The sequence below is a fragment of the Lissotriton helveticus genome, chromosome 8, assembly GCF_964261635.1.
Source record: "Lissotriton helveticus chromosome 8, aLisHel1.1, whole genome shotgun sequence".
Taxonomy (NCBI): Eukaryota; Metazoa; Chordata; class Amphibia; order Caudata; family Salamandridae; genus Lissotriton; species Lissotriton helveticus.
Genome location: NC_136069.1, coordinates 1,228,066,962 through 1,228,092,399, shown reverse-complemented (window position 1 = coordinate 1,228,092,399; position 25,438 = coordinate 1,228,066,962). Strand labels below are relative to the sequence as shown.

The 25,438-nt window shown below is 45.9% G+C and overlaps 1 protein-coding gene across 6 annotated transcripts in view; it reads left to right on the top strand.

The window, feature by feature from the left end:
• The window catches only part of CRACDL (CRACD like), a 494,359-nt gene that overhangs the window by 97,318 nt on the left and 371,603 nt on the right, over positions 1 to 25,438 (top strand). The window contains exon 1 of one of the 6 annotated variants that reach the window (XM_078658202.1): positions 22,153 to 22,520. The exons of 4 other annotated variants lie outside the window; for them this stretch is intronic. In XM_078658202.1, the coding sequence (XP_078514328.1) occupies positions 22,483 to 22,520 (38 nt within the window). In that variant the 5' untranslated portion in view covers positions 22,153 to 22,482. Of the gene's footprint in view, positions 1 to 22,152; positions 22,521 to 25,438 lie in introns of those variants that run through there. One more of the 6 variants, XM_078658201.1, reaches the window with a different exon arrangement.

The following is a 25,438-nucleotide window of genomic DNA, read 5'->3' as shown; positions in this document are numbered from 1 at the left end:
TCACCCTACAATTGAAAAAGACCAACCAAATACAAGTTATAAGATTCCCTTAAAACAGTCATTAATATGCTGCAGTCAAATTGAATTAGTTTCGAAAATACACTGAAGGGTCTTGGTGATCGTCATTTGAAAACATAGCACATACTGCAAAAGAAATAATCACAACTAAGGTGTTGAGCTTCTTCAAGACTGCTAGCCGGGGTACCAAAACTTGATCCCATGTTGGGTAGCTCACAAGCACAAATGGAATGACTACTATTGGTCTAACACAAAAGAATCAGGATCCCACCCATGAAGGTGGTCATTGTATTGATTTGATATTTACCAACTTCGATCACATTCGGTGCCACAAACCGATTCAAGTCCACTGGTCAGACCATTTTTTAATGCAGTTCAGCATTTTTAAAGTTAATAAAGGCCCCCCACAGAAACCCCTCCCATTCACTACACGCAGACAGTGGCACAAACTCACACTGGATACGCTAGAAAAGGCGTGGGAAAAACCCGAGATCAGAGATACTGACGAAGTAGAGCAAAAGCTAACCGTGCTTCAGCAAACTCTGACGGTAGCTATCGACAAAATTGCCCCTATGAAAACATTCAGACAGCTTCCGGTGGCCAAACAGGAAAAATGGTACACCGAGGCCCTAAGAAAAGAGAAGCAAGAATGTAGAAGGATAGAGAAAATATGGAGGAAAACACATTCTGAGGATAATAAAAAAGCACATCGTGCAGCCCAAGCTAATTATTACAAACACATCAAGGCTGCCCGCAAACACAACATCGCTCAACAGCTCATGGAAGCCGACAACTCTCCTAGAGAATTGTATAGGATTCTTGACACTTTTGGAAAACCCACGGCATGTATATGCCCAGACGACTTCTCACTAAGTCTATGTGAAGAAGTGTCATCTTACTTTGAAAATAAAATAGAATCCATTTATGGCAAAATCCTTGGATCTCAACCCAATAGCGACTCCCATAAGGCATCCTCATTCAATCTGAATATAAACTCTACCTTAACCACATTCCCTCCCATAAATATCGAAGAGCTTGACACAATAATGACTCAAGTCAAATCTGGATCTCCGGACGATCTTATTCCCGCTAAAATTATAACCCCACTTCGCACCCTGTTTGCCCCTTACATTCAAGATATCATCAACCAGTCCCTTAAAGAGGGAAAAGTACCAACTGAATGGAAGAGAGCAGTGGTGAACCCAATCCGCAAGAATGCGGCCCTTCCTTGGACGGAGCTCCCCACTCTCCGTCCTATTTCGCTCCTACCCTATTACAGCAAGATGGCCGAGAAACATGTTAATGCACACCTGTCTAATTACATCGAGGCAGCGGGCGGCCTAGACCAATCACAATCTGGGTTTAGGCCCAACCATAGCACCGAATCAGCCCTTCTGTCAGTGACAGATAACATCAGAATGTTACTTGACAGAGGGAGCTCAGTGATTCTGGTGCTATTGGATTTGTCCGCTGCCTTCGACACGGTGTCGCATGAAGTTCTTCTCGGCCGTCTGAAGGGAGTAGGAGTAGAAGGGACCGCCCTTGCGTGGCTAAAGAGCTTCCTCGGAGACAGACAACAAGGTGTCAAATTAGGCTCCTATAAATCTGTCTGCAGGAAGCTTACCAAGGGGGTGCCACAAGGCTCATGTCTAAGCCCCACGTTATTCAACGTATATGTGGCCCCCCTGGCAGAGATCATTAGATCTCACGGGTTTTCACCAATCTCTTATGCTGACGACACTCAGCTGCTTTTCCCCTTTCAAACCATTACACCTGCAGTCATGCAATCTTTCCAAGACGGTATGAGAGCGGTGGCAGGTTGGATGGCCCAGAATTTCCTCCAATGCAACGTGACCAAAACTGAGGTCATGTTGTTTGGAGGGGCATCCCTGCTCTGGTCCCCGGAATGGTGGCCAATGGAGCTCGGTCCTGTCCCAGCGCCTAAGCAAACCATCAAAAACTTGGGAGTACGCCTGGACCAATCCCTGATTATGAAAGATCATGTCAGTCAGGTTGCGGGAACGTGCTTCCGCACAATTGGTCTTTTACGGCGTATCTTCCCCCTCCTACCAAACACCCATAGGAAGACGCTGGTTCAGGCACTAGTCCTTGGACGAGTGGACTATTGCAATAGTCTACTCATTTCTGCCAACCAGGAACAACTTCGCAGACTGCAGGTGGTACAGAACACCGCGGCAAGACTTATCATGAATGCTCCGCCCCGCACCCCCTCCCGCCCCCTCCTCTCCCATCTTCATTGGCTCCCGGTGCAACAGCGTATTCATTTTAAGCTATGCTGCATTATGCATAAATGTATCTACGGCTCTGGTCCCAAATATCTGAAAGATATCTTTCTTCCTTACTCTCCTGGACGTACCCTACGCTCCAGCAACACTATGTTGCTACACGTACCTAAAATAAATAGAGCAAGACAGGGTGGTCGTGCCCCTTCCCTTAAAGGTCCAATGCTGTGGAACTCACTCCCTCCCCAGCTAAGACAAATTCCTCACCTTCTGAACTTTAGGAAGAAACTAAAGACCTACTTATTTACACAGGACTAATTTAGCCTCCCCTTTGCCCTTTCCGACTTATAGTTTTGCATTACTCATTCAGAAGCCACGCGCGGAGATACCCCTTCGGGGCTGATTCAAGCGCGATACAAGACTATAAATAAATAAATAAATAAACCAAAGATGACTTGCTGCCCCACTTACGGTACTTTAAGAATTAATCTAGCGAGTAGATCTAGACAGACCTGGCAAGGGGTATGGCAGACTTAAACTCTAACCCAAAGGAGAAGAATACTGCACTTCATAACAACTATAATTAGATTGACAAAAGAGTCTTAGATGTGAAATCTAAAGCCCAGTCGCTTGAATTAATGAAAGCTGAATTTACTAACAAACTACCTTCCCTCCAAGCTCAGTCGCCCTTAAGTGTGAGGACCTGTGAAACTGCTCATGAAGAGAAGACAATGGATGTCACCACCTGCAGGAAATGGCTGAGTCGACAAATGTGGAATCTTTTTGTAAGAGAGTTTCTGGGAGAAGATCAGACATAGATCCATCTGGACAGAGTTCATATCGTTGGCCATAAAAGAACAGGAAAGGCAAGAAGTCCAGGAGATGTGCTGAAAAACTTTCAGGCAAAAGAAAAGGTCTTGAGAGCTGTGCAGAGCAAAGATCACCTAAGTTACAAGAGTATAGTGTTCCTTAATACAGAACATTGACCCCACGACCTTGGCTTACCACTACCAATTCAGGCCTATCACAGACAAACTCAAAGCAGGAAAAGGTGTGTTATTGTCGGCTTTATTCTTCTGACATCGCTTTGAATAGGAAACAAATAAACCAAACCTTCAGCAAATCTACGGCAGCTCAGGTCTTAAGCATTCAAACAGACTATGAACAGGAGGAAATGACTCACTTAAAATTAGTTGATAATGAAGCAGTAGACAGTAACACAATAATTGTCTTACCCCTCTACCATAAACATAGCATAACCTGGAGAAACAGTCGTTATGTGGACCCTTGCCATCCCAGTTTTCCTGATCAACATGTGCGATGGTCCGTATGGATGGAAACTTCTGGAAACGCCAATAAAGGAGATGCTTATGACTCTGAATTTCATAATTAATTTGAATCCCATTTCCTTCTAAAACACAGCATCTAGAGATTCAAAGGCCTGAGTGTGGATCAGGCGAGAATATTCTAGTTGTCGTTGCCAATATAAAGTGTTTATTAGCCAAGACCCGTAGGGTCTAGAAAAAAGTCCAAATTAGTTTCTACTAATCCTGTGCACCTACATATGGGTACATTAAATGAGATATGAAAACGAATAATTGTGTTAACTTTCAATAATTATGTTCAAGTTAAGTGGGGGGTTTGAAGCTGGGGACAGTTTTTATATAGGTGACTCAGATTCCCACACACTTTCAATTAACAATGGGCAGTTAGGCACCCAGGAATACATGATACTTATACCCAGAGGAATTCTAACACTCAAATTCCACTACACTCAGTAGACCATGATTAATGTTGTTTCTTTAAATACAAAAGGATTGAACTTCCCTGAAAAAAGAATGTACGTTTTGCTTTATTTGGAAACAAAGGTTCGACATAGTTGCAATCCAGGAAACTCCTCTTTAGCGACTAAAAAGGGCTACGTTTTTACATTAACTGTATCTCCTTGCCTATTTATTACTCATCAGCCATATTAATCACAGAAATGTAACGCTGTTCGTCAATAGATCAGTATCCTTAGCATCTGTAGCCCATAATAAAGACAAAGATGGTAGGTTCATAATGATAAAAATATTCTTGGAAAGCAAAAGCATTACTTTAGCTAATGTATGTGCCCCCAACACTAGTGAGGCCTGTTACTTGATCACCGTCTTATACATATTAGTGGAATTTGCGGAAACGGATATAATATTGCTGGACAACCTTAATTCAGTGTGAAATCCGAGAAAAGTTGGAAATGCACAGTGATGTTCAACACAGGGGCCAGCTCTAAAATATTAAAACACATACTATGAGAACTGGGCCTGAGAGATGCATGTGTAGAACAGCCAGCATTAGGACCTACTAGCAAAATGTGTTCTTCTCTCACATGCATAGAACTTACTCATGACTATATTACGCAATCGTGAATAGTGCACTGTTTGCCCTCATTAGGACCTCGAGATTCCCTGGATAGTGACTGGGCAGTCAAGAAATGCGACAGTGGTAGATGGATATTACATCCCATCCTAATGTGAGACGCAGTGCTTAGAGAGGAACTACGCACGTACATTACAGAATACTTTCAAAACAACAATATAGGGAAGACCTCCACTGGGACTATGAGATGTCTTTAAGGCATCTCATACAAGGTGTATGCATTGAACTTATGGCTGAAGTTAAAAGACTTGGATATAGTGAAAAAGACTAATTGGAGGAACAGTTGTGTTAAACCGAGATAGATCATAGAGGTAATACGCCTACGCATCGATTTTTGAGAACAGTTACTGCTATTAGAGGTAAACTTGATGCAATCACTACAAATAAGGCCAAAATGTCCCTACTTCGCGTTAAGCCTACAAACTACACTCTTGGCAGCAGGGTTGGCCATACTACATAAAATGGAGAAAGTGTACATATAAAGTCAGCGAGCTGATGGTACGAAGGCGATGAGAGACAAAGATAAATACAGGGACTTTTCGATTTCTATTCTACTTTCTATACATCAACCCACTGTCTGAAGTAGGCCAAGAGAATTAGCTGGAAATGTGTTTTACCCCACAGCTAACACCAGACGAACGGGAGAACCTGGAAGTCCATATCTCTATATAGGAGGCATTGGAATCCATTAAATTTCTGAATCTCCATAAATCTCCAGACTCAGACGTGGTTATGGGGGAGGGGCTCTATAAATATTTCTCCGTTGTATTAGAGCCTCATCTCATAAAATTGTTCAAAACTGTCTCACAAGACTTGGGAATTATGCCATCTATGGTGAAGACTAGCCTATCATTGACATTAAAACAAAGAAAGGACCCTAAATGATGTTCCTCATTTTGACCAGTTGCACACCTAAATAGTGACTTGAAGATCTATACAAACATCTTAAGCATCATGCAGGAGTCCGGAACTCATTAACTCTGCCCAGTCAGGATTCGATAAACAGACGCAGATCCATGATAATATTATGCACATGCTCCACCTGGTACAAAAGGCAAAAAGGAAAGTGGCCTGATTGTGCTTGTAACCCTTGATGCGAAGAAGGCCTTCGACTGGGTAGACTGGTGCTTTTTTTGGCAGAGCGGTGGCAAGAATGGGCTTTGGCCTGAATTTTAAACCAATGGTCATGGCGGGATAGGAAACACCTAAATTGAGAGTCTCAATCAATGAGATAACTTAATGAGTATTAATATTTGTAACTTAGAGTCAGTGGTTTATCCCCAACAGTAGCTCAGGGTAATACCCATTGATGTATCTGTGCCCTGGGTCTACCCCATATGACCTATACTAGTTTAACTGCTGAGCTTTGATGACCCCTGTAATGACGAGGAGCAACTCTAACATTTTCGCAGAAATGTTTTATGACACTATCTAGAAACTGTACATTGAGTGATATATAGAAGGTAGGTGGGTTAATATTTATGAAAAGATACTTTCGGTAATGGATTGCGTATGTCACATTGTATGAGTATTATAAGCGAAGACAGACACACATTCTTTTAACACTACTTTGTATTTAGATGCACATTATCCATAATTTCAGCATTGTAAATTTAACTGGGCAACACACAAACTTCTCTATCATCTATTCTAAATGGCTTAAAAGGGTTTTAAGTCGGGTATCTAGAAAAGGGCGCATTGCTTAGGGGTTTGCGCAATATTATCTGATGACTCTCTGTTGCATGTGAGGTGCAAAACAAGGGTGAGGGGAAAGCCCTAGAACCCCTCCAGGAAGTGTCAACCGATGCCGACTCTGTGTACGTAACAAGCTAGAGTACCCTTGCACACTCTAAATAATATAAACAGTCATGTTAGTGTAGACATTTACACAACAAGCATTTACAATGCAACGGTTTCGCCTTTGGAAAAGTTACAGCTATTGGCATTGTAAATGGCAACATTTTTATTTATGTGTTGGCTTTGACAACATAAATAAATGGCATTGTCATTTACAAAGCCAATAGCCTAATCTCTCGCAAATGCGACACCTATTGCATTTGCACCCACACACACACACAAAACCGGGTCACAAGCAGGCAACAGAGGCACACACAAAAACGGGTCACAAGCAGGCAACAGAGGCAAAGACCAACCTCCTTTAAGTTTAGGATGTCAAGATGAAATAGGAAGCATCCCACACGTACACAACGATTTTTCAGTATCTATGAACGTAAAGAAAACAACCAGGAAGAAGAAATAGGACTACAAGTTATACATTTTTCTTCATTGCATCATCCGGGTTTCTCACTGAATAGAAAGACATAAAAATACTTTTAGAAGCTATTATAGACGCAAAGAAACTAGAATATTGCTTAGTCTGGAGAGGATGTCCTCATTACAGAAAAACCTCCATCTGAGCCAAACATCACAGTCTCTGATAGCGTTGGATGTGATGACCTCCCACATTCATCTACCTCTGAACGTCAGATTGCATATTCTTTTATTTATTGCAGCATTTGTATAGTGCATCTGTGAAGGTCTAGAACAATAGAGTTGTATTTTTGACACATGGTCTGTCTACTAATTGTAAGGCAGCTCTGAGCGAGGCCGATTATGTAAATGGGACAGTAGCCAGTATAGCGTTCCTAGAGTCCCCGCCTAAGATGGTAAGTGTATGTACAGCAGTTTTAGGTTGGTCGGGTGAGATGAGTTTACTGCATATGAGATCACTGCAGGAGGGTTGCACAAGAAAGGGCCACGGGCGTGTGAGGTGAGGCCAGGGATCAGTTTCTCGTTTGTTTGCCCCACAGAAATTAGCCAGTTTCCCAGCCCCAAATGGCCACCATGACAGATTCCCTTTTGATAGGTTAGGGAATGTACTTGATAGCGCTGATGGCATAAACAAAAAAGGCGAATCTAGCGCCCCGAAGATGAGACAAGCGTGTTACCGTCCAAGTGAACCACCTTTCTATAAAAAGTATTGGTAAGTACTAAACCATACACACTCGCACACCCAACACACGAGGGCACCACACACACACACACACACACACACACTCACGCACAGGCATATCGCCACGCACGCACACCTCTCTCTGCTGTTGTACAGAATCCCTCGCGTGTGATTAAACATGTACTGCTGGCCTAACGTTCACTTGTACTAATGCTCTCCACACATGTTCACATTTGAATTGCCCACATGCACACGTGTGTTTCCAGGGCAGCTGCAGCAGACACTGTGCGCAGCCACCCTGCGTCCACGCAGCGAGGATGCGCGTCGTGCGCTCACATGTATGCGTGCAGCGCCTAGACACGGAAAGTGCTCCTGACAGGCGGTGACACAGGCGCACTGAAGACCTCCTCGGTGCAGCGCGTGCACAGCGGCGCGTGCACAGCGGCGCGTGCACAGCATCCTCGGCCTCTTCTTTCCAGAGCACGCGAGCACACGTGAGGGGGTTTCATTTGTAGGAGGGCAGACCTTCGTCTCTTTATAATGCGCATTAATCCGAAGATGGTGCATCGAAGTGTCTCTGGAGCCCTGGGTGCATGCGCCCCCCACACCCCCACACCCCTCCAACTTCGGAGCTGACCCCCCTCCTCAATGCACCCCCTGTCGAGGCCCTGGGATGGGCAGCCCTGTACACCGGGGTGCAGAGACAGGCAGCAGCTTTGTGCCACACACACCAGTCTGAAACTGCATGCTGGAACGGCGTGTGCGTGTTTATGTGCACCACAGTGTGATGCTGCGGTGCACACAGGGCGGGTGGTGATGCGGCGATGCACACAGGAGCAGGAGGGCCTGCTCTTAAGGCCCCGAGACCTCCGGCCACAGCCCTGAGCGCACAACGAAGCCTGACTCCTTGAATGCAGTGTGGAGGACTGGGGCACGGGGGGGGTGTGTTCACATGTATCACCACGGTGGTGGTGCCGCTGTGCACACAGGCTCAGGGGGTCCTCGAGGCCTCCCGCCTCAGCCCTGAGCGCACAACCAGCCCTGCCCCCTTGAATCCGGTGTTGAGGGCTGGGGCACGGTGTGAGGGGGTTTTGTTGTCACACAATCCTTCACACGATCCGGGAAGCACGTGCATTCCCGGTTTCCCTCTTAACTCCACAGTGAGCCCCGGACGACGATTCCCAGAGCAAAAAACCAAAAAGAAAGAAAAATGAAAAACAAACAAACACCCGTGGGGGCCGCCGCCCCTCCCGGAGCCTGTTTGTGGGACTTGTTGACGCACGGATCGCATCGGAGAATCCCCCCCCCCGACAATGCACGGGGGCGGTCGCTGCTGGCAGCCACCTATGTCTGTCTGTCTGTGTGTGTGTCTGTGTGGGCTGATTCTCATGGGGTGCAGTGTCTCTGGGCTCCCCCGACAGGGAGTCCTGGCAGGGGGGGCTGGTGTGAGAGGGCAGTGCTGGGGGCCTGATGTGTGACTTTACACCTTGTACATTTGCATTTTTTTCTGTTTGTATCTTTTATGTAATGCAAGTAATCCCAAGTCCTTATGTTTTGCACCTGGTTCTTATGTAAAGCACTCTGACACCTTCGGGTAAAGTTCGCGCTATATAAAATCGCATAAAATAAAATAATTAAAAAATAAAATGTAGCTGGTGTGAGGTGGAGAGAGCGACAGTGCTGGAGGTGGGGGAGGGTCGAGTCCTGCTGTTTGACACCCCCCTCCCCCCATCTCCGTTTTGGGGTGAAAGACCAGCGTCCATAAGTTGATTGAGTTTGCTTACCCCTGTGGAGGGGGGGGCTGTACCTTCACCTCGGTACAAAGGAGCCTGGAAGTCCATTTTCCACTTCAGTGCGCTGTGGCCGCCGCTGACCCCTCCCTGCTCTTGCTGCTGGTAGCGGAGCGAGCCTGCGGTGGAAGGCGCTGCACCCCCACTCACCCTCTCCCCCCCCTCGGAAAGCCCGCATAACAATCCCATCACGGCGTCATTTCTGGCCTAAAAAATACGCTGTTCTCAGAAGGGCCGGATGAGGACGGGCGTCGGGCGCGTGCGCCACCCCCGTGCCTATTCTTGATCCCATGGGCTGTATTGGCAGTAGTGTATTTTCACACTTCTGTACTGCATCCCTTGCACAATGCAATAGTGAACCAATGTTTCCGGAGTAGATAACGTGCACGGGGGAACTTTAGCACAACTATTTCGGGGTCGCAGTGAATGCAGAGGAGTCATTTTGCGCGGATACTTGTGCATCACACAGTTGAATGTTGGGACAGATATTTCGAAATTGCACAGACCGCACCGACCTTTGCGCTAACAGTGGCAGCGACCAGTCGGGGCAGCATGTAATGTTGGCGCTGCCAGCTCCTGTACATGATAGGTTAGGGAATGTACTTGATAGTGCTGATGGCATAAACAAAAAAGACAAGGAAAGGCACGGACAGTGGGAGTGGGGGCAGGAAAGGCACGGACAGCGGGAGGGGGGCGGGAAAGGCACGGACAGCGGGAGGGGGGACGGGAAAGGCACGGACAGCGGGAGGGGAGACGGGAAAGGCACGGACAGCGCGAGGGGGGGCGGCAACAGCAAACGGCAAGAAAGGCAAAGCAGAAGGCAGCACTCACCTGGACTTCTTCCGGCGGCGGTCGGCCTGCAATGACCAAAACAAACCTTCCCCCCAAAAAAAATAGGAACCGCCCACCACCGCAATGACGTTGTCAAAGGGGCAGGATGAGTAAAAATGGCCGGAACGCCCTCGAATCTGCTCCGGCCATGACGGACAGATCTCTGTTCCAATGGCTAGCCTCCATTTATGGATCTAGCCAATGGAACAGAGGGGCGGGACATGAGTACACATCTCTAGACTTAAGATTTCGCCCTGCGCGAAAGTCTGCTTGCGCAGCTTTCGGCGAGGCGAAACCTAAAAAGGACACAGCCTGTCAAATGGACATGAATAATTCGTTTTTCTTTGAATCATTCGTTGGTAAGTGGTGTCTTTAATGTTCTTAACAAGAAAACCAGCCGACACGTGTTTTGTCACGTGTGGGACAATCTTCCCGCGACACCTCAGGGCGCTCTGTCGGTGATATTTTCGACCCGACAGGGCCCTGGACTCGTAGGTTGACGTGGTGAAGTTGGTATGTAGATCTTGCTAATAGGGCCGTGGTGAAGAAATCGTAGGCGAGTAGAAGTATAGGACACTCTCGGGTGCGTCGAGTAATGGTGTGTTGGAAAATGTAAGAAAAATCTAGGTGTCCGTTCCGTCATACAGAGCGAAAGTGGAAAGGTCTTGGAAAGTCGATGTGAATCTTAGCTCGATCCTGGAGGTGCGAGTGTCAACAATGTTGCGGAATAGGATAGTATTCTGTATTTTGAGAGAAAATGCCTAGTGCCGTCAGACGTGTGCGTCCGATGTGGCCAGTCCCTCTGTGTACCTGGAACGGGCACAAAACAGAGCCCGATAGAGACCCGTTTCAAGGCCCCCTTTAAAAAACTGCCAGTGCTCAGCATCGATGAGACCTGGCCCACTTAAAGCCCCAGTCACATGTGCAGCACTGTGATAGTTAGTAGTTGTGTAGGTAATGTCATTGGCAGCGCTGGTAGTGGGTGGTGAAAGATGTGGTGTCCTCCTGACGAGGGCCCTGGCACTTATTATTATTATTTTTTTACAAATTAAGCACTGAACCCTTTTCCTGCGTCTTTGAGCCTCCCTTTTCCTTCCTAATGACTCTTCTTCTACCTCCTATTAAAGCTGCTTCTGATCCTAAACTCTCTTACTCATCTGAATAATGCCTCTGTGCCGTTTCCCCCATCTTTCCTTCTTCTAAAAATTCCCACGTAGCCCGGCCGCTTACGTCACACATGTCCCTCCTGCCAGGTGGCTGGCAGCCGGCACCCACTCAGAAGTCGCTCAGGTCACCGGGCACTTCCACACTTCAATGGGTCTGGGCAGTGGTGCATGTACGTCGTGAGCAAATCATTACATTCTCCAGCCTTAATATGGGACAGTGTTGCTGCAATCAGTACCTCCTTCCATTGAGGCGGGGGTGCGCGAGGTGCTGCAGCACCCTCACATTTTTTTTGCAGGAGGTCAGAAGGAGAATGAGCCATAAAGAGATCTTTAAATGTTTGCATTTATCTTTTCACATTTGCTGTGAGTTATAAGGCAGAGGTCAGATGTAAAACAATGTCTTCCGACGAATTGCTGCTTATTTCACAGAGATTAGTTTATTTTGCATTTTGCTGCTTATACAATAAGGGTATTTTGTAACGTAACAAATCACAATCTTGCTGGAGTACAGTATGAATGGAAAGGCTGTGGGGATGCTTTCTAAAACACCTCAAAATACTAATAAATGAACTTTACAACTATTTGAAAATATATTAGCAGCGAAGAAATTACAAATGATGCCAAAGTTTTTTTGTAATTTGTATTTTTATTTGAGCAGATCCAGATATTGAGAATCAGAATTCATGTGAATATACAATACGGAAAATATATAGATAACTAACGAATATTATAAGTAATACTTTCAATAAAAACGTGGCGTCTTCAGACATAAAAAAGAACCCTGAGATGCATAATTAAGATTCCCTATCAATCATCGTGCAAGTTAATTTAGAAAGATATTCATTGCATTTCTAGTAAAAAGAAAGATTTTTTTGTAATTCTGAAGTGTAATGTAAACAAAGATCGAAAACAAAGGAACTTTACTTGTGTGATGCGCAAAGGAGAATATGCTCAGATATCCGATTGCCACATGTTACAGTTTCTGTGACGTAATATTGATAGCAGCACCCCCAGTCTAAAATTCTTCCAGCACCACTGCATTGAGGTGCCAGAGATAAGACAGGAGGAGGCCAAGTCACAAACATGTGGCCCTACCACTTTGAAGTGCACACACTCATCGGAGAATTATCATAACCGGTGGGGAAAACGTGGCCTGTCACTCTATGCTTTGTGCTCTCTTCCGAGGGGGCACAAGGGGGGAAGAAGCAGTGTTTCATCCCTCATGGCCCCATTTCAAACCAAAGTGAAATATAACAAAATGCAATACTGTGAGAAGCTGGCCTGGTATATGATGTCCACTAATGTAAGTGCTACGCAAACAAATGATAGATGGAATGCTGAATAAATCATACATTCACCCCCGGTCAAGAGATCTGGGTTAAATCCATCTTCTTTTGCTCACCATGCCACCCCTGTTTAGACCCAGCCATACGAGAATCAGTCTTGACCCTGTGCCTCATGGGAACAGTCCAGACCGAACTGCCAAGCCAGGTCCTCTCTGGACCAGAAACAAGCACCCTGGGACCGGTACTGGGTATTACCCTTCATCAGCCAGGAAAGCTTGAATCCAGTGGCACAGTGGGCAAGGGACCCACGACTGGGCATACCCATCCCACTTAGGGTGAAAAGTGCTGCGCAAACAAATTATGGACGGAATGCTGAGTAAATCATACATTCACCCCCAGTCAAGATATCTGAGTTAAATCCATCTTCTTGTGCTTACCATGCCACCCCAGTTTAGACCCAGCCATTTGCAAATCAGTCTTGTCCCTGTGCCTCATGGGAACAGTCCAGACCGAACTGCCAAGCCATGTCCTCCCTGGACCGGAAACAAGAATCCTGGGACCAGTTTCTGGGTATTACCCTTCATCAGCCAGGCTAGCTTGAATCCAGTGGCACAGTGAACAAGGGACCCACGTCTGGGCATACCCATCCCACTTAGGGTGAAAAGTGCTACGCAAACAAATGATGGAAGGAATGCTGAATAAATCATACATTCACCTCAGTCAAGAGATATGGGCTAGATCCATCTTCTTTTGCTCACCATGACACCCCAGTTTAGACCCAGCCACATGCAAATCAGTCTTGACCCTGTGCCTCATGGGAACAGTCCAGACCGAACTGCCAAATGTAAGTGGGCACCTTGCACCAGTCCAGACAACCTGTATGGTGATTTAAGAGGTCTTAGACAACCTTATAAGTTCTCTAAGTGGTAGCTGTGGAGAGCAGCCTTCAGGCTTAGTCTTGAAGGAGTGTAAAGCAGCTTGTTTTAGCAGAATGCCATCTTATAGCATAGATTAAATGAAAAAGAACCACACAAAGTATTTTTTAAATATGTATTTATTATATAGCACTATCTAGTATGTTACAGATTCTCCTACTCGTAGATAGACACAAAGCACACAATACTTCAGCAAAGAAATCACAGTAAATAGCACTAATACCCAGTGGGCCCCGGGGGGGGACCAAACCATATACTAAGAAAATGGTATAAGAACCACAACTCGAGTCAGGACAATGTCGAGAGGATGTAGGATCGCTGTGACCCCAAGGAACCACCCAAAGTGAGTAGATAGGGACCCCACCGAGAGCATGTGCAGTGTGGGAGCACGACCGCTGGCTCCGTAAAACTCTACGTGTAAGTCGCGTTTGGAGTTTTAAAGATTAAGGACCATTCCCAGTGGGCTGTAAAGAAACCCCGTGGAAGACAGAAGGTTGGAGAGCCACCCCACCTGTGGATACTGTGGTACCCAAGTTACCTATCCCAGGGAAGCCGGGTGCATAGGTATGACGTGGCGTTGGAAACCGCTGTTGAACCCAGTGTAGGACTTCAGAAAAATGTGCCGCTGTTGGAAGAGGAGAAAGTGTCCATAGGATTCAAAACGTGGATTCTTGAAGAAGAGTACCTGAAAGCAGAGGGGATAGAGTCTATGTCACTCAGGAGTGACCAGGAGACTTGCAAGGCGAATGCCCCCCAATCTCGGGTTCTTCAGCGATGACATTGATGACCTTGACTCAACAGCTGTGGGGACCAGGCGACTCTGAGGATGACCAGGAGTCGTATACGAGCTGTCCCAGGAAGGATGTTGAGTGCTGAGGGGTCGGTGTCCGGCGGGAGCACCAACAAGCCTTGGCAAATGCACCCCAAGCAGGAAGTGAAGAAAGTTCAACGGTGGGACCAGCAAGGTTCAGGGGGCTCGCCACAAGCAGGGGAGACAGGGCAGGCCCCGAGCAACCAGGGGAGCACAAAGAAAACAACGGTGACCCTCAAGTCGAAGGCACTGGAGTTGTGAGGGGACCTCAAGCAGTTCACCAAAAGAAGCAGGCCACGATTCACACGATGCAGTGTGGTCAAAGATTTTGGTCACTGGAGGTGCTCAAGGTTGGGGCTAATTGGAGCCTGAAGATCTTCTTGCAAAAAATGACAACAAGCCTTTGAAACTGCAAAGGGGACGCGGTACCCAGGGGTTCAGTTACTCAACCCCCACGAGGACTACTGGCCTCAAACTTGGTGAGAGGGAGGAGCAGGTCTCAGGGGCTGTGGAAATCTACCACCTGGATTGCAGAGCCCACAGAGTCAGGAGGAGCTCAGGATCTGCAGACTGGTTGACTTAGTTGCAGGGCCTGCAAATGCAGGGGAGTGACTCCTTCACTCCAAGGGAGTTTACTTCGGTTGTCCTTGATGCTTCACAGGTCTTTGAAGGTTCCTGTATGATGCACAGGCACAGACGATGCAGCAGACTGTAAGGGAGATGAAGTCACGCCCAAACGAAGTCCAGCGAACTCCAGAGTGCCCGGATGGTAGAAATGTAATGGTGCCTGATATGAATCTTATCCCACAACGAATCTAGGCACATGGCCTGTTAAGATCAGCAAGGAAAATACTACCCTTGCTTCCGACACAATCCCGCAAACTCCTCATCCACGGCCTAGTACTTTCCCGATTGGACTACGGCAACGCTCTATACCTGGGGGCCCCAAAAAAAGTTCTAGCAAAACTTCAAACGGCCCAAAATGCAGCAGCCCGCATCCTCACAGGAACCCATTGCCGATGTTCAGCCAAACCATCCTTAAAGGCCCTTCATTGGCTCCCCATCCAAGAGAGAATACAATTTAAGGCACTCTGCACGACCCATAAGATTCTGCACGGCAAAGCCCCCCCTATACTCCAAAACCTTATCTCACCTCACACCACCTTAAGAACGCTCCGCTCTTCCAACTGCAATTTAGCCTCAGTACCCAGGATCAGAAAAGCCCGCTCAGGCGGCCGACTGTTCTCATTCAACGCGGCTAAACTATGGAATTCGCTCCCCTCAAACCTTAGAGCCCAACCTAACCTTCTCTCATTCCGCAGAGCACTTAAAACATGGCTTTTCCCATAAAACATCTCTCACTAGGCTATCACTAGGTTCTCACCAGGTTCCTGTCTATTAGCGCTGGGACGCCCATGGGCAGCCATGCGCTCTATAAATCTGTAAAATAAATAAATAAAAAATAAAATAGGCACCTAAACCCAGGTAAGGCCTTAAGTACCCTAGGGAAAGGGTTGGGAAGATTCAGGGGACCCTCCCAGGGGAGGGTCTGGATGGGGGGGGAGGTTACTCCCATGTCTACTTTCATGTCAGAGTGGTTTGAACTGGACTATGCACAGGGACACCAAATGTGCCCTCATGCAGACTTTCTGGAGCTGGCAAGAGCACCCAACCAGCCCTAATACACTAAATCCTGTCTGGGAGATGGCCACACCTCCCTGTGACAGGATGCCTATTGTTCCACCTTTCTCTGCTCGAGCTTGGCTCAGCAGCAGGAGGGCAGAAATGTGTCTCTGGTCGGCAGCAACCATTTTGTGCTGTCCGGGTCAAGAAGGCTGGTACCAGGAACACTGAGAGCCTAACGGAGGGCTCTTCCAGTGCTTGTAATCATACCCCCACACCGTTTACATTGGTGGGGGTATGATTCCAACATGTTTGATGCCAAACATGATAGGATTCATTACAGCTGTTTTCAAGATGGGCATCGCGTAATTAGGCAGTGCCCATCCATATAGTATATGGCTACTTCACTGACAACCCGGGAAAATGGACTCAGTAGGCTGCAGCGGGGTCCTGCTCATGCAGGAGCACCCTCTCACTTAGAACCAATACCCTGCCCTCAGGATTGTAAAGGCCTGCTATAGGTGTGACTTATAGGTTTTAACTGCAGTGACCCTTAGATATAGCAAACCTATATCTTTAGTAAGTGATGTATGCACCAACTTACACAGGCTGCAATGGCAGGCCTTTAGTTCTATTTTGCATGGTCTCTCATGGGTGGCATAATGCATGCTTCAGCCCATGGACTTCTGGGGTACCTATGCCCTGGGTAATTGGGTACCATATACTAGGGACTGACAAGGGTTCCCCAGTATCCAACCTGGGACGTACCTAAGTACTGAACTTACCAATTTAGGGAGAAAGCAGATACACTGGGGTCCTGATTAGCAAGATCCCAGTCAGACTAGTCAAAAACAGCATCACATCAAGCAAAATGTGGGGGTAACCATAAGAGGCAGATCCTACTTTCCTACAAATACATTTTAAAACAGCCCACAAAGTGGATGGAGGGTCATAAACAAAAATATTAGAATTCTTGTGACATAAAGAGAGTGTGTGTTTTTGCATATTGCACTTGCTACCTGTTATTCGTCATTTTGTAGAACTGTGAAATTTTTTACAATTGACACCTCATTGACACTCATTATTAATCACTGAAAGATGAAACATGCTTGCAGTAGGGCGTGGGTTTGAACCTGTGACCTGCAGATTGTGCACATATCTCAGCAGTGACTTTTCCACTTACTTCTCTAAGGTTAGTATTTCTATTTTATTTTATAAGGAGTCACTGCTAAGTGTGTACCTCTACTCGGGGGTCTATGGAGTATTGTATGAAGCTATTTTACTTGAACAGAAAGATTTTAGGCCATCCAGATGTTGGGAGGGACACGTTTCCAAAGTTTAGGGAGCAACAGGCATTGGCAAAGCCAATGGTTTTAACTTTCCTTTGGTGCATACACAGATCTGGCAACACTACAGGCACTGCATGCTGGAACATACACACTCAGTAAAGTACACATGAAAATGCATAAATTTACATACACATGCACACACACACACACAAACACACTTGCACACATATAATGTAGACATGAACACACATAGACAACACACAGTATCCACTAGTCTAATTATAATAATACAAGGCACCTGCAGAATCAGATCACAAGAGGGTAATCTCTGTGTAATTACACAGTTGAATGAAGTTTAGGTCAATGTATAAAGCATTGGCAGTAATAACAAGCTTTGGGCAGCACCACAGGATTGAGCAACAAAAGCATGGTGAAGGCACAGAAGGCTCATACAAAGGCAGGTTATACAGGCCACAAACAGTCTCTGCTTATTTGTGCATGCATTGGCACATTAAAGCCAAACCTAATGGCTTTTCCAATGCTTGTTTATGGGGCTTTTTGTTGAAGATGCGGAAACCTCATGAGTAGCTCTCCTCTCAGGCCTGAGAGACTGAGCTACTGCTAAAGTACAGAGACCTTTAACAGACCAAGGAAGCGAGGACTATATCTGTCATTTGGTCGCTTTTCCTACTTTCCATCACTGAAGTGGGCTGTTGCATATACAGTACGGAAAAGATCCAAGCATTCATAACCCAAGAACATCCCTATCCTCTTACATAAAACCACTCTACACCTCTCACCTTCTCACTGTGGTCAACTGTACTTTCCATGTACAAAGATAGCCTCCTCCAAGAGTATCTGTCAGTTTTCTGGTGAATCCTCCGGGTGCTCACATGCCCATTGGCCACCAGCAAAGCACACTTGGAACTCTTCTGCTAAATCCCACAACAGTTTTACCCACGAACACCAATGGCCTAATATCTTGATATGTAGTACACAACGTTTTAATAAAGAGTCCTTTGTTTGATAACAGAGTCCACATTTCTGTCTTGCTGCTAAAACAAGAACAATGTAATCACATAATTTCTACTGATGCTTCAGATATAAGGAGGGATGAATGGTAAAGCGGTGGTCAAAGTGTGTAAAATGAGTAATCCATAGAAAAGAGGGGAGAAAGGCAGCTTACCATACTGAAACCAACACAACCAACATAACAATAAAATAAATGCTTACTATGAGCTTGGTTTTTATGGAAGCTTACCCTAGTTCTTGGCAAGTCCTATTTTTCTGTAGTTAATGTTTTTGTATATTTAATGGAGCGATTGTAGTACGCAAAAAAATCATAACACCTGCCATATATTTCAGTGCATTTACATACTTCTTCAGATCATACTTCAAGTAAGTGTTAGTTCATCATGTAGAATTGTGTTGTTTTAAATGAAAGAATCTCTGTTTTCAAGATGGCTTCTACATTCAAGTAAATAGTTCCTACTAGCTAATTCTGCTCCTGAGAACAATGCACCTCATGCATTGCACTGGAATCGCTTCCTAGAAAGCAGACAAATACCCCTAATAGCATGGAGGTGAGAAAGAAATCTTTGGTAAGCTGCTCGACGTCCTCGTACGACTCCTGTGCCTTGGTTCCTCTTGAGGGTCTTATTTGGCTTCAGTGGTCTCCCCATCTTGCTCGGGCCTGCTCTGACTCTCCTGCATTGGTGAGTCCCTTGGAACATCCTGGTCCCAACGTTGCACCATGTCTTTTCCTGCTGCCAAGGCTTGTTGGTGCTCCCGTCGGACACCAACCCCCTGTTTCTTGACTCCCGACGTGGGACAGCTTGTGAATGGCTCTTGGTCTTCCACAGTATCGCTTGGTCCTCACAGCTGCAGTGACAAGGTCACTGTCATCACTCCTGCATCTTCTGTCATTGGTCTTCCGTGCCTCCTGGTCACTACCGAGTGGCATAAACTCTGTAACCTCTGCTTGCAGGTTCTTCTCTTGAAGAATCCATCCTTGGATTCCACCGGACTCTTCCACCTTCTTTGCCAGCTGCATCTTTCCTGAAGTCCTCCATTGTGGTCTACAGCAGCTTCCTACATCCATTTGGCAGTGGCATAGCAAAGGCCCCTGCCTCTCCCGCAGTGTGGGGGCCCCAGGGGCCCCCTTAGCACAGTATCCTCCTGTGAGAACTCCTAAGTGAGTCCCAAGAGGGACCCCTTCTTGTACTTTGCAGGGGACCCACTCAAGTTTTGATACGCCACTGCACTTTGGACCTATGCACCCGGCTTCCCTAGTGTAGGTATCCTCGTTCATGGGGTATCCATGGGTGGGGTGACTCTCCAACCTTCTATCTTCCACAGGATTTCTTCAGGGTTCACATGGAAGGGTCCATCTTCTTTGAAACTGCAACCGTGACTTTCTCGTTGACTTCTACTGAGTACGTGGCTGTGTTTCCGCTCTACACACAGCCTCCGTGGGGTTCCTGGGTACTTACCTCAGGTGGTTCCTTGTGTCCACAACTGTTCTGAGTCTTCTAGCCCAAGTCCTGAGTGCAGTCGCAGTTTGCATTCCACTTCTTTAGTATATGGTTTGTCTCCCCTTTGAGACAACTATGTATTTGTGCTTACCGGTTTACATTTGAAATATTGGGTGTATCGTGTTTATATCTCCGGGTAGGAGATATACCAATGTGTTAATGAATGTGTATAATAAATATAGTTATTTTCATAACTACACTGTGTGGTTGTTTTTCGTTTAACCTACACTATATGATTACTTTTGGTAAAACACGCTGCTTAACACTCCTTCTGGACTAAGCCTGAAGGCTGCTCTTCACAGCTACCACTTAGAGAACTGTTTATGGTTGTCTAAGGCCACTTAAATCACCATAAGGGTTGTCTGGATTAGTGCAAGGTGCTTCACTTAAGTAAGTCTGCACCATAAACAAAGCCAGCCACCTACAAGCCCTAACTGACACTCATTTATCATCATCAGATTTTGACCCAGAGAAAGAGAGCGAGAGAACAGCACAACACAGGGAAAAAGGAGGAAGATAACGACGGAAAAAGAGTAATAAAGAAAGAAAGCAATGATGAAAAAGAACCGGAAAGAGTGAGAAAAGGGACAAGGAGGGTCTGGTGGTGGATGAAAAAGGCATAAAGTGGAATCAAGATTATGCAGTCTTGGTATTTGGCACCCCCAACATTCGATAGCGCTGGCTGCGAGCTTCTGAAGAAAACTCTGGGCACCAGCACTTATTTTTTTTGTATTTGTTTACAAATTAAGCACTGCCTCTACCTATACCCTAGTAGCTCTAGTCTTACCAATAGAGCAGTACCTCTACCCTGGCTATACCATTGTACCTTTACTTATACACTAGTACCCGTTTCCCTACCTATATCCTAGTACCTCTAACCCTGTCTAAATCATTTTACCTCTCCCCAGTACATGCACTAGTACCCCTTCCTCTCTTGATACCCTAGTACCTCTGCATTTACCACAGTGTCTCTAACCTGCTGTACACTTGTGTATCTATCCCCCTCTCCTCTCTCCATTACTCCTGCCCAGTGCTTAATTTGAGGCAGTGGGTGCCAACGGCACTCATTTTTGGGAACCAGCACTTATTTTTCTGCATCAGACATTTACTGGGAGCAAAATAGGAAAAAACAAACAAAGCTGAAAGACGGAGGAAGAGAAAGATGGAAACACCGCCATAAATGGAGAAAACATGACCCTGCAAGAGTGAGATAAAGGGGCAAAGGTAGTGTATCAGATCGGCTTGAGGTGGATGCAAGACTATGTAGCCTTGGAACTTGGTGCACTGACATTAAATTGGATGAGCAGTGGGCTTCTGAGTAGAGCGTCTGGCCCAGGTACAAATTCATTTATAAATTAAGCACTCCTCCTGCTTCTTTTTCAACTTACCTCTTTTCCGTGCCATTTTTGTTTCACCTTATTCTGATATATGATGTTTAATTTCCTCGACTTTTTTAAGGGGAAGGGCTTTCCTGATTTTAGATTGCTTTCAAATAAGGTATCAATCATGTTCTGTGTTTTGTTTTTTCTCAAGAATGAGATGAAAACATTGTAAGCATCTATGGGGTGACGATGCCAACCCTTCCTGTAACACGGACTCTGGCATATAGTAATTCCTCTTATAGATTGAGCCTTCATGGCTCGATACAGTGATACATAGGCATGCAGAGCAAAGTCTAGGAAGGTGTGGTAGGAGCACATGTAAGTACTTGATGAGATGACAAACTTACGTTTGTGCACCAAATCTGTATTTTTTCAAAATGAAAACGGATGAAATGTTTTGTTTCGGGGTCCCTCCCCGAACCTTTGCTTTAGGGCAAATGTATGTGAAAATTGTGTCGTAGACGCACACTTTGGTATGATTTTGTTCACTAGTTGTCACTAGCTGCCACTGCATGGAATCAATAGTTGCTACAAGATGCAGGGGACACACTGGAGTAGTTGGGTATTTTTGCTTTACTTTTGTGTGTATACCCCATACCGATGTGTACACTTGCGATAATACACACATACCCATTGTATTAAATATTTTTTTATTTACCAAGCCTGTTTCTCTAAACATACTAATAGATTTACAATTGCACGCTTTGATTTTGTGTTAAAATAGAGTCCGAGTTTAACATGGCTCAACTCTGCTTGCATTATAAAAGCGAATCATTTAATTTACCTAAATGTCATTGAATATCTCAACGCATTACAAATATATGACGTGGAGAAGACTAGCAACAAAAGTAGTAAAAAAAAAAGATTTCTGTCCGCGTCACTGCTGTCAATGAAATCAGGACGAGTCGAACGTGTTTCTCAGCTGCGCATTGTTAAGTGAACTATTGCCCAGGGAGCGTTTATTTGCTCGGGGGACCGGGCGCGAGACCGCGTTGGCAGCGAGCTGAACTCTAGAGGCACTTCCTGGATTGCTGAGCGTAGGGGCGAGCGTTGGCTGCTGGGGCAGAGGAGGAACCGGAGCTGCTGAGACAGGAGAGGAGCGCCGAAGTAGCGGGCGGAGACACGACTCGCCCTGGGTGCGGTGCGCGCTTCACCGTCGCTGGGCGAGAGGATGAGGACGGGAAAGCACTGCTCCCGGGGAACATGGCCACTTTCTACCAGTGCCTACGAGGCGACTCCAGGTTAGATCAACAGCGCGGCGGGGTGGAGCGGGCGTCGCGCGCGTGCAGGGCAGAGCCGGGAGCGCAGCTGAGGTTTGAGTCCGCACAGGTGTCTCGTGGCCTTTACGCAACGCCGCCTGCTCGCGCTGCTCGACGTCAAGCTCAAGTTTGCATTTTGTCTTTTCAAATACGAAGAGAGTGTATTTTTTACAGTACTGAACTGCGTATACTGTTACTTTTCACATTCTGTGTGGGGCACCGCTACAGCCTTAAATTTCTTTCTACTTTTGAGGTCGTACCTTTTGTAATGATGTTGGAGGATTCCAGTAAAAAAGTACAAAATACGTCTTTGTGTTCTCTGGAGAGTTACCTTTAAAATGGATTGCGAGATATGTATTTTCGTGCAGTCGGTGCCCTGCAGCCCAAGGCATGAGTTGTACCTAGCATAGCAAATATAGAAAAGTTTTACTTAAACTTCCCATTGCAAGCTAAGAAGTTCAGCAGTCGGGTGCTGTAGCCTTGCTGTTTTCAGACATTTTGCTCTTTTATACCTGTCATTAACTTAATTGTTAGGTTTTTGCTGATGTGGGCAATTATTTTATTAAAATGTGAACGCGTGAGCCTTGGCAGTTCTCAGCGGCGTTGGACTCTCAGGTCATTATGTTATCGGCATTTGTATGGTGCACTTCATGTCTCTGGTACAGAGTCCCAGCTTTTTCACGCAGACTGTTCTGAGATTTCATTAGCACACTAGAGTCCGATTCTTGTAGTTCTGTCAGTGGTGTGGACAGTTATCTTCCTATGTTAGGTGAATGTGTTTACCTCAATGAGTTGTGGGCAGGGCCGGTTCTAGGATTTGCTAGGCCCTGGGCTAAAAGGGAACGTGGAAGGCCCCCTCTAATTTAGATAAGTGGCCCCTTGCAAGGAGACCATTCGCAGACACTGTGGGGGGCCCATTGTCCAGCATTTTTGTGCCCCCACAGTTTTAACCTTTACTCCACAAGCTTTTCTCACACATTCAGTCTGATAGGTGTGAGAATTGATTGTGGTCTAAAAGTTAAAACTGTGGGGGCGCCAAAATGCTGGACAATGGGCCCCCCACAGTGTCTGTGAATGGTGTCCTTGCAATTGAGGGAGCGTCTCCTGTCTCCCTCACCTATGGCTCCAGACACCATCCCAGGGTGGCCCGGGGAGGGGGGCCCCTCCAATGGACCTTAATTGCAAGGTGACACCTTGCTGCCAGGGAAACAGGACACACCACCAGTGCTGGGCCCCATGCTGGTGGGCTGAGTGCGAGGCCCTGTGCAGCCGCCCACGCTGCCCATGCCTAGCGCCTGCCCTGGTTGTGGGTAAATGTTCTTTCCTCGTTGTGTTCCCATCTGAGCTAGCAATACGTTGTTTCCATGTAGTGGTGCTTGTCACAGTGTGCCTTTTCTAAGCACTATAAGTCAAAAGTGCTGCTAGGGCTGGCTTTAGTACTGGTGATGCCCTGTGCGACATGTTTGTTGGTGCCATGACTACCTCTCCACGGATGTCCTCACTACCACCATTTAACAATGCCTCCAAGTCTCCATAACCACTGTCTCTCAGATTTATTTAGTTTTATAGCCCCACTCATACCAGTTTAAGGTGTGAGAACACTTTACATCACACATACGTTGCACAGAGACAATCATGCGTGTGTAAATCTGTGAATAGGAAATGTTGCATAAGACAGAGGCCTACAAGGTGTAGGAGTCACGTCAACCCTACTGGTAGTATAGTATATTTTAAGAGTCCTTGGTCTGGAAAAGCACAAATTCAGAATTTAAAATGTAACTCCATCGTTAGGGGTTTTCTTTGATGATAAACATTGATTTCTCCCCAAATGAACCCTTTTTCAATATTAGGATAAGGAAAGACTGGGCAAAAAATATGTAGCTTTAATATATTCCTTGCTGTTTGCTTGCAGCTCTTTGAGGACATTTACTATGTTAGGATTTTAACTTTTAAACTGCAAGTAACATAAGGATCTCTCTGACAAAAGCGATAACCCATTGACCTATTTATAGTGTATGCACTTTGAGATCTGAATGGGACACGTTTTTTGCAGCAGGCATATTAACCTTCTGCGCTATGATGAGTCAAAACTTCCTCTACCAGACAAAGTTCCGGTCTTTCTCCAGGAAGAACATTAATCACCGGAGCTAATCTGACATTTTTATTGATGCTTGAAAATTGCTGGGACAAGGAATAGTAAACAAAAACAACAGTTCTGTCGGGTATATCAATTTCTATTTTTGATTCAAAACAGTATTCGCTTGTAATCACAATCAAAAGCCTTTTGGTGAAAGAACAATGTAAAACACACCGGTTTCAGTAGGTTTCAGATTATATATTTGAGATTAATATCAAATATTGAAGGCAAAAGCAATATACATATTTAGTTGCACACAAAGGGAATCAAGTGACTGTAGTGACTTGTGGTGATAGGTGATACGAAAAACACACTATATACAGTACAAAAATTGCAGTGCAGTGAACAGGGGGAGAAAATTCTGGTTCATTTTGACAATTTTGTACGTATGGCCCAGAGTCAAATCAATCGTTTCCTTGTATTCATGGGCAGTGTAAAGACATATTGTGTGCGTCGACGTTTCGACCCAAATTATAGCGCAGTGTGTGATGCGTCTGAGTGGGTCTTCCTCTGGACAAGTGGGGCGGAGGTATGTAGCTCTGTGCTGAAGACTCTTCATCACAGAGCGAGAGACGGCAGGACGCGGCTTGATTCTGTAAATACACGTTGACTGGCCACAGACTCCAACCGGCTGGTGGAGATCTAACGTCCATGAAAGAAATCCATTAAAGTAACTTTGACAGATTTGTTCGGACCTTTAGCCCGCCTCTGCAAAGACTTTTTAGCATTCTGCATCTCGGCTACCTACCTCCGCCCCACTTGT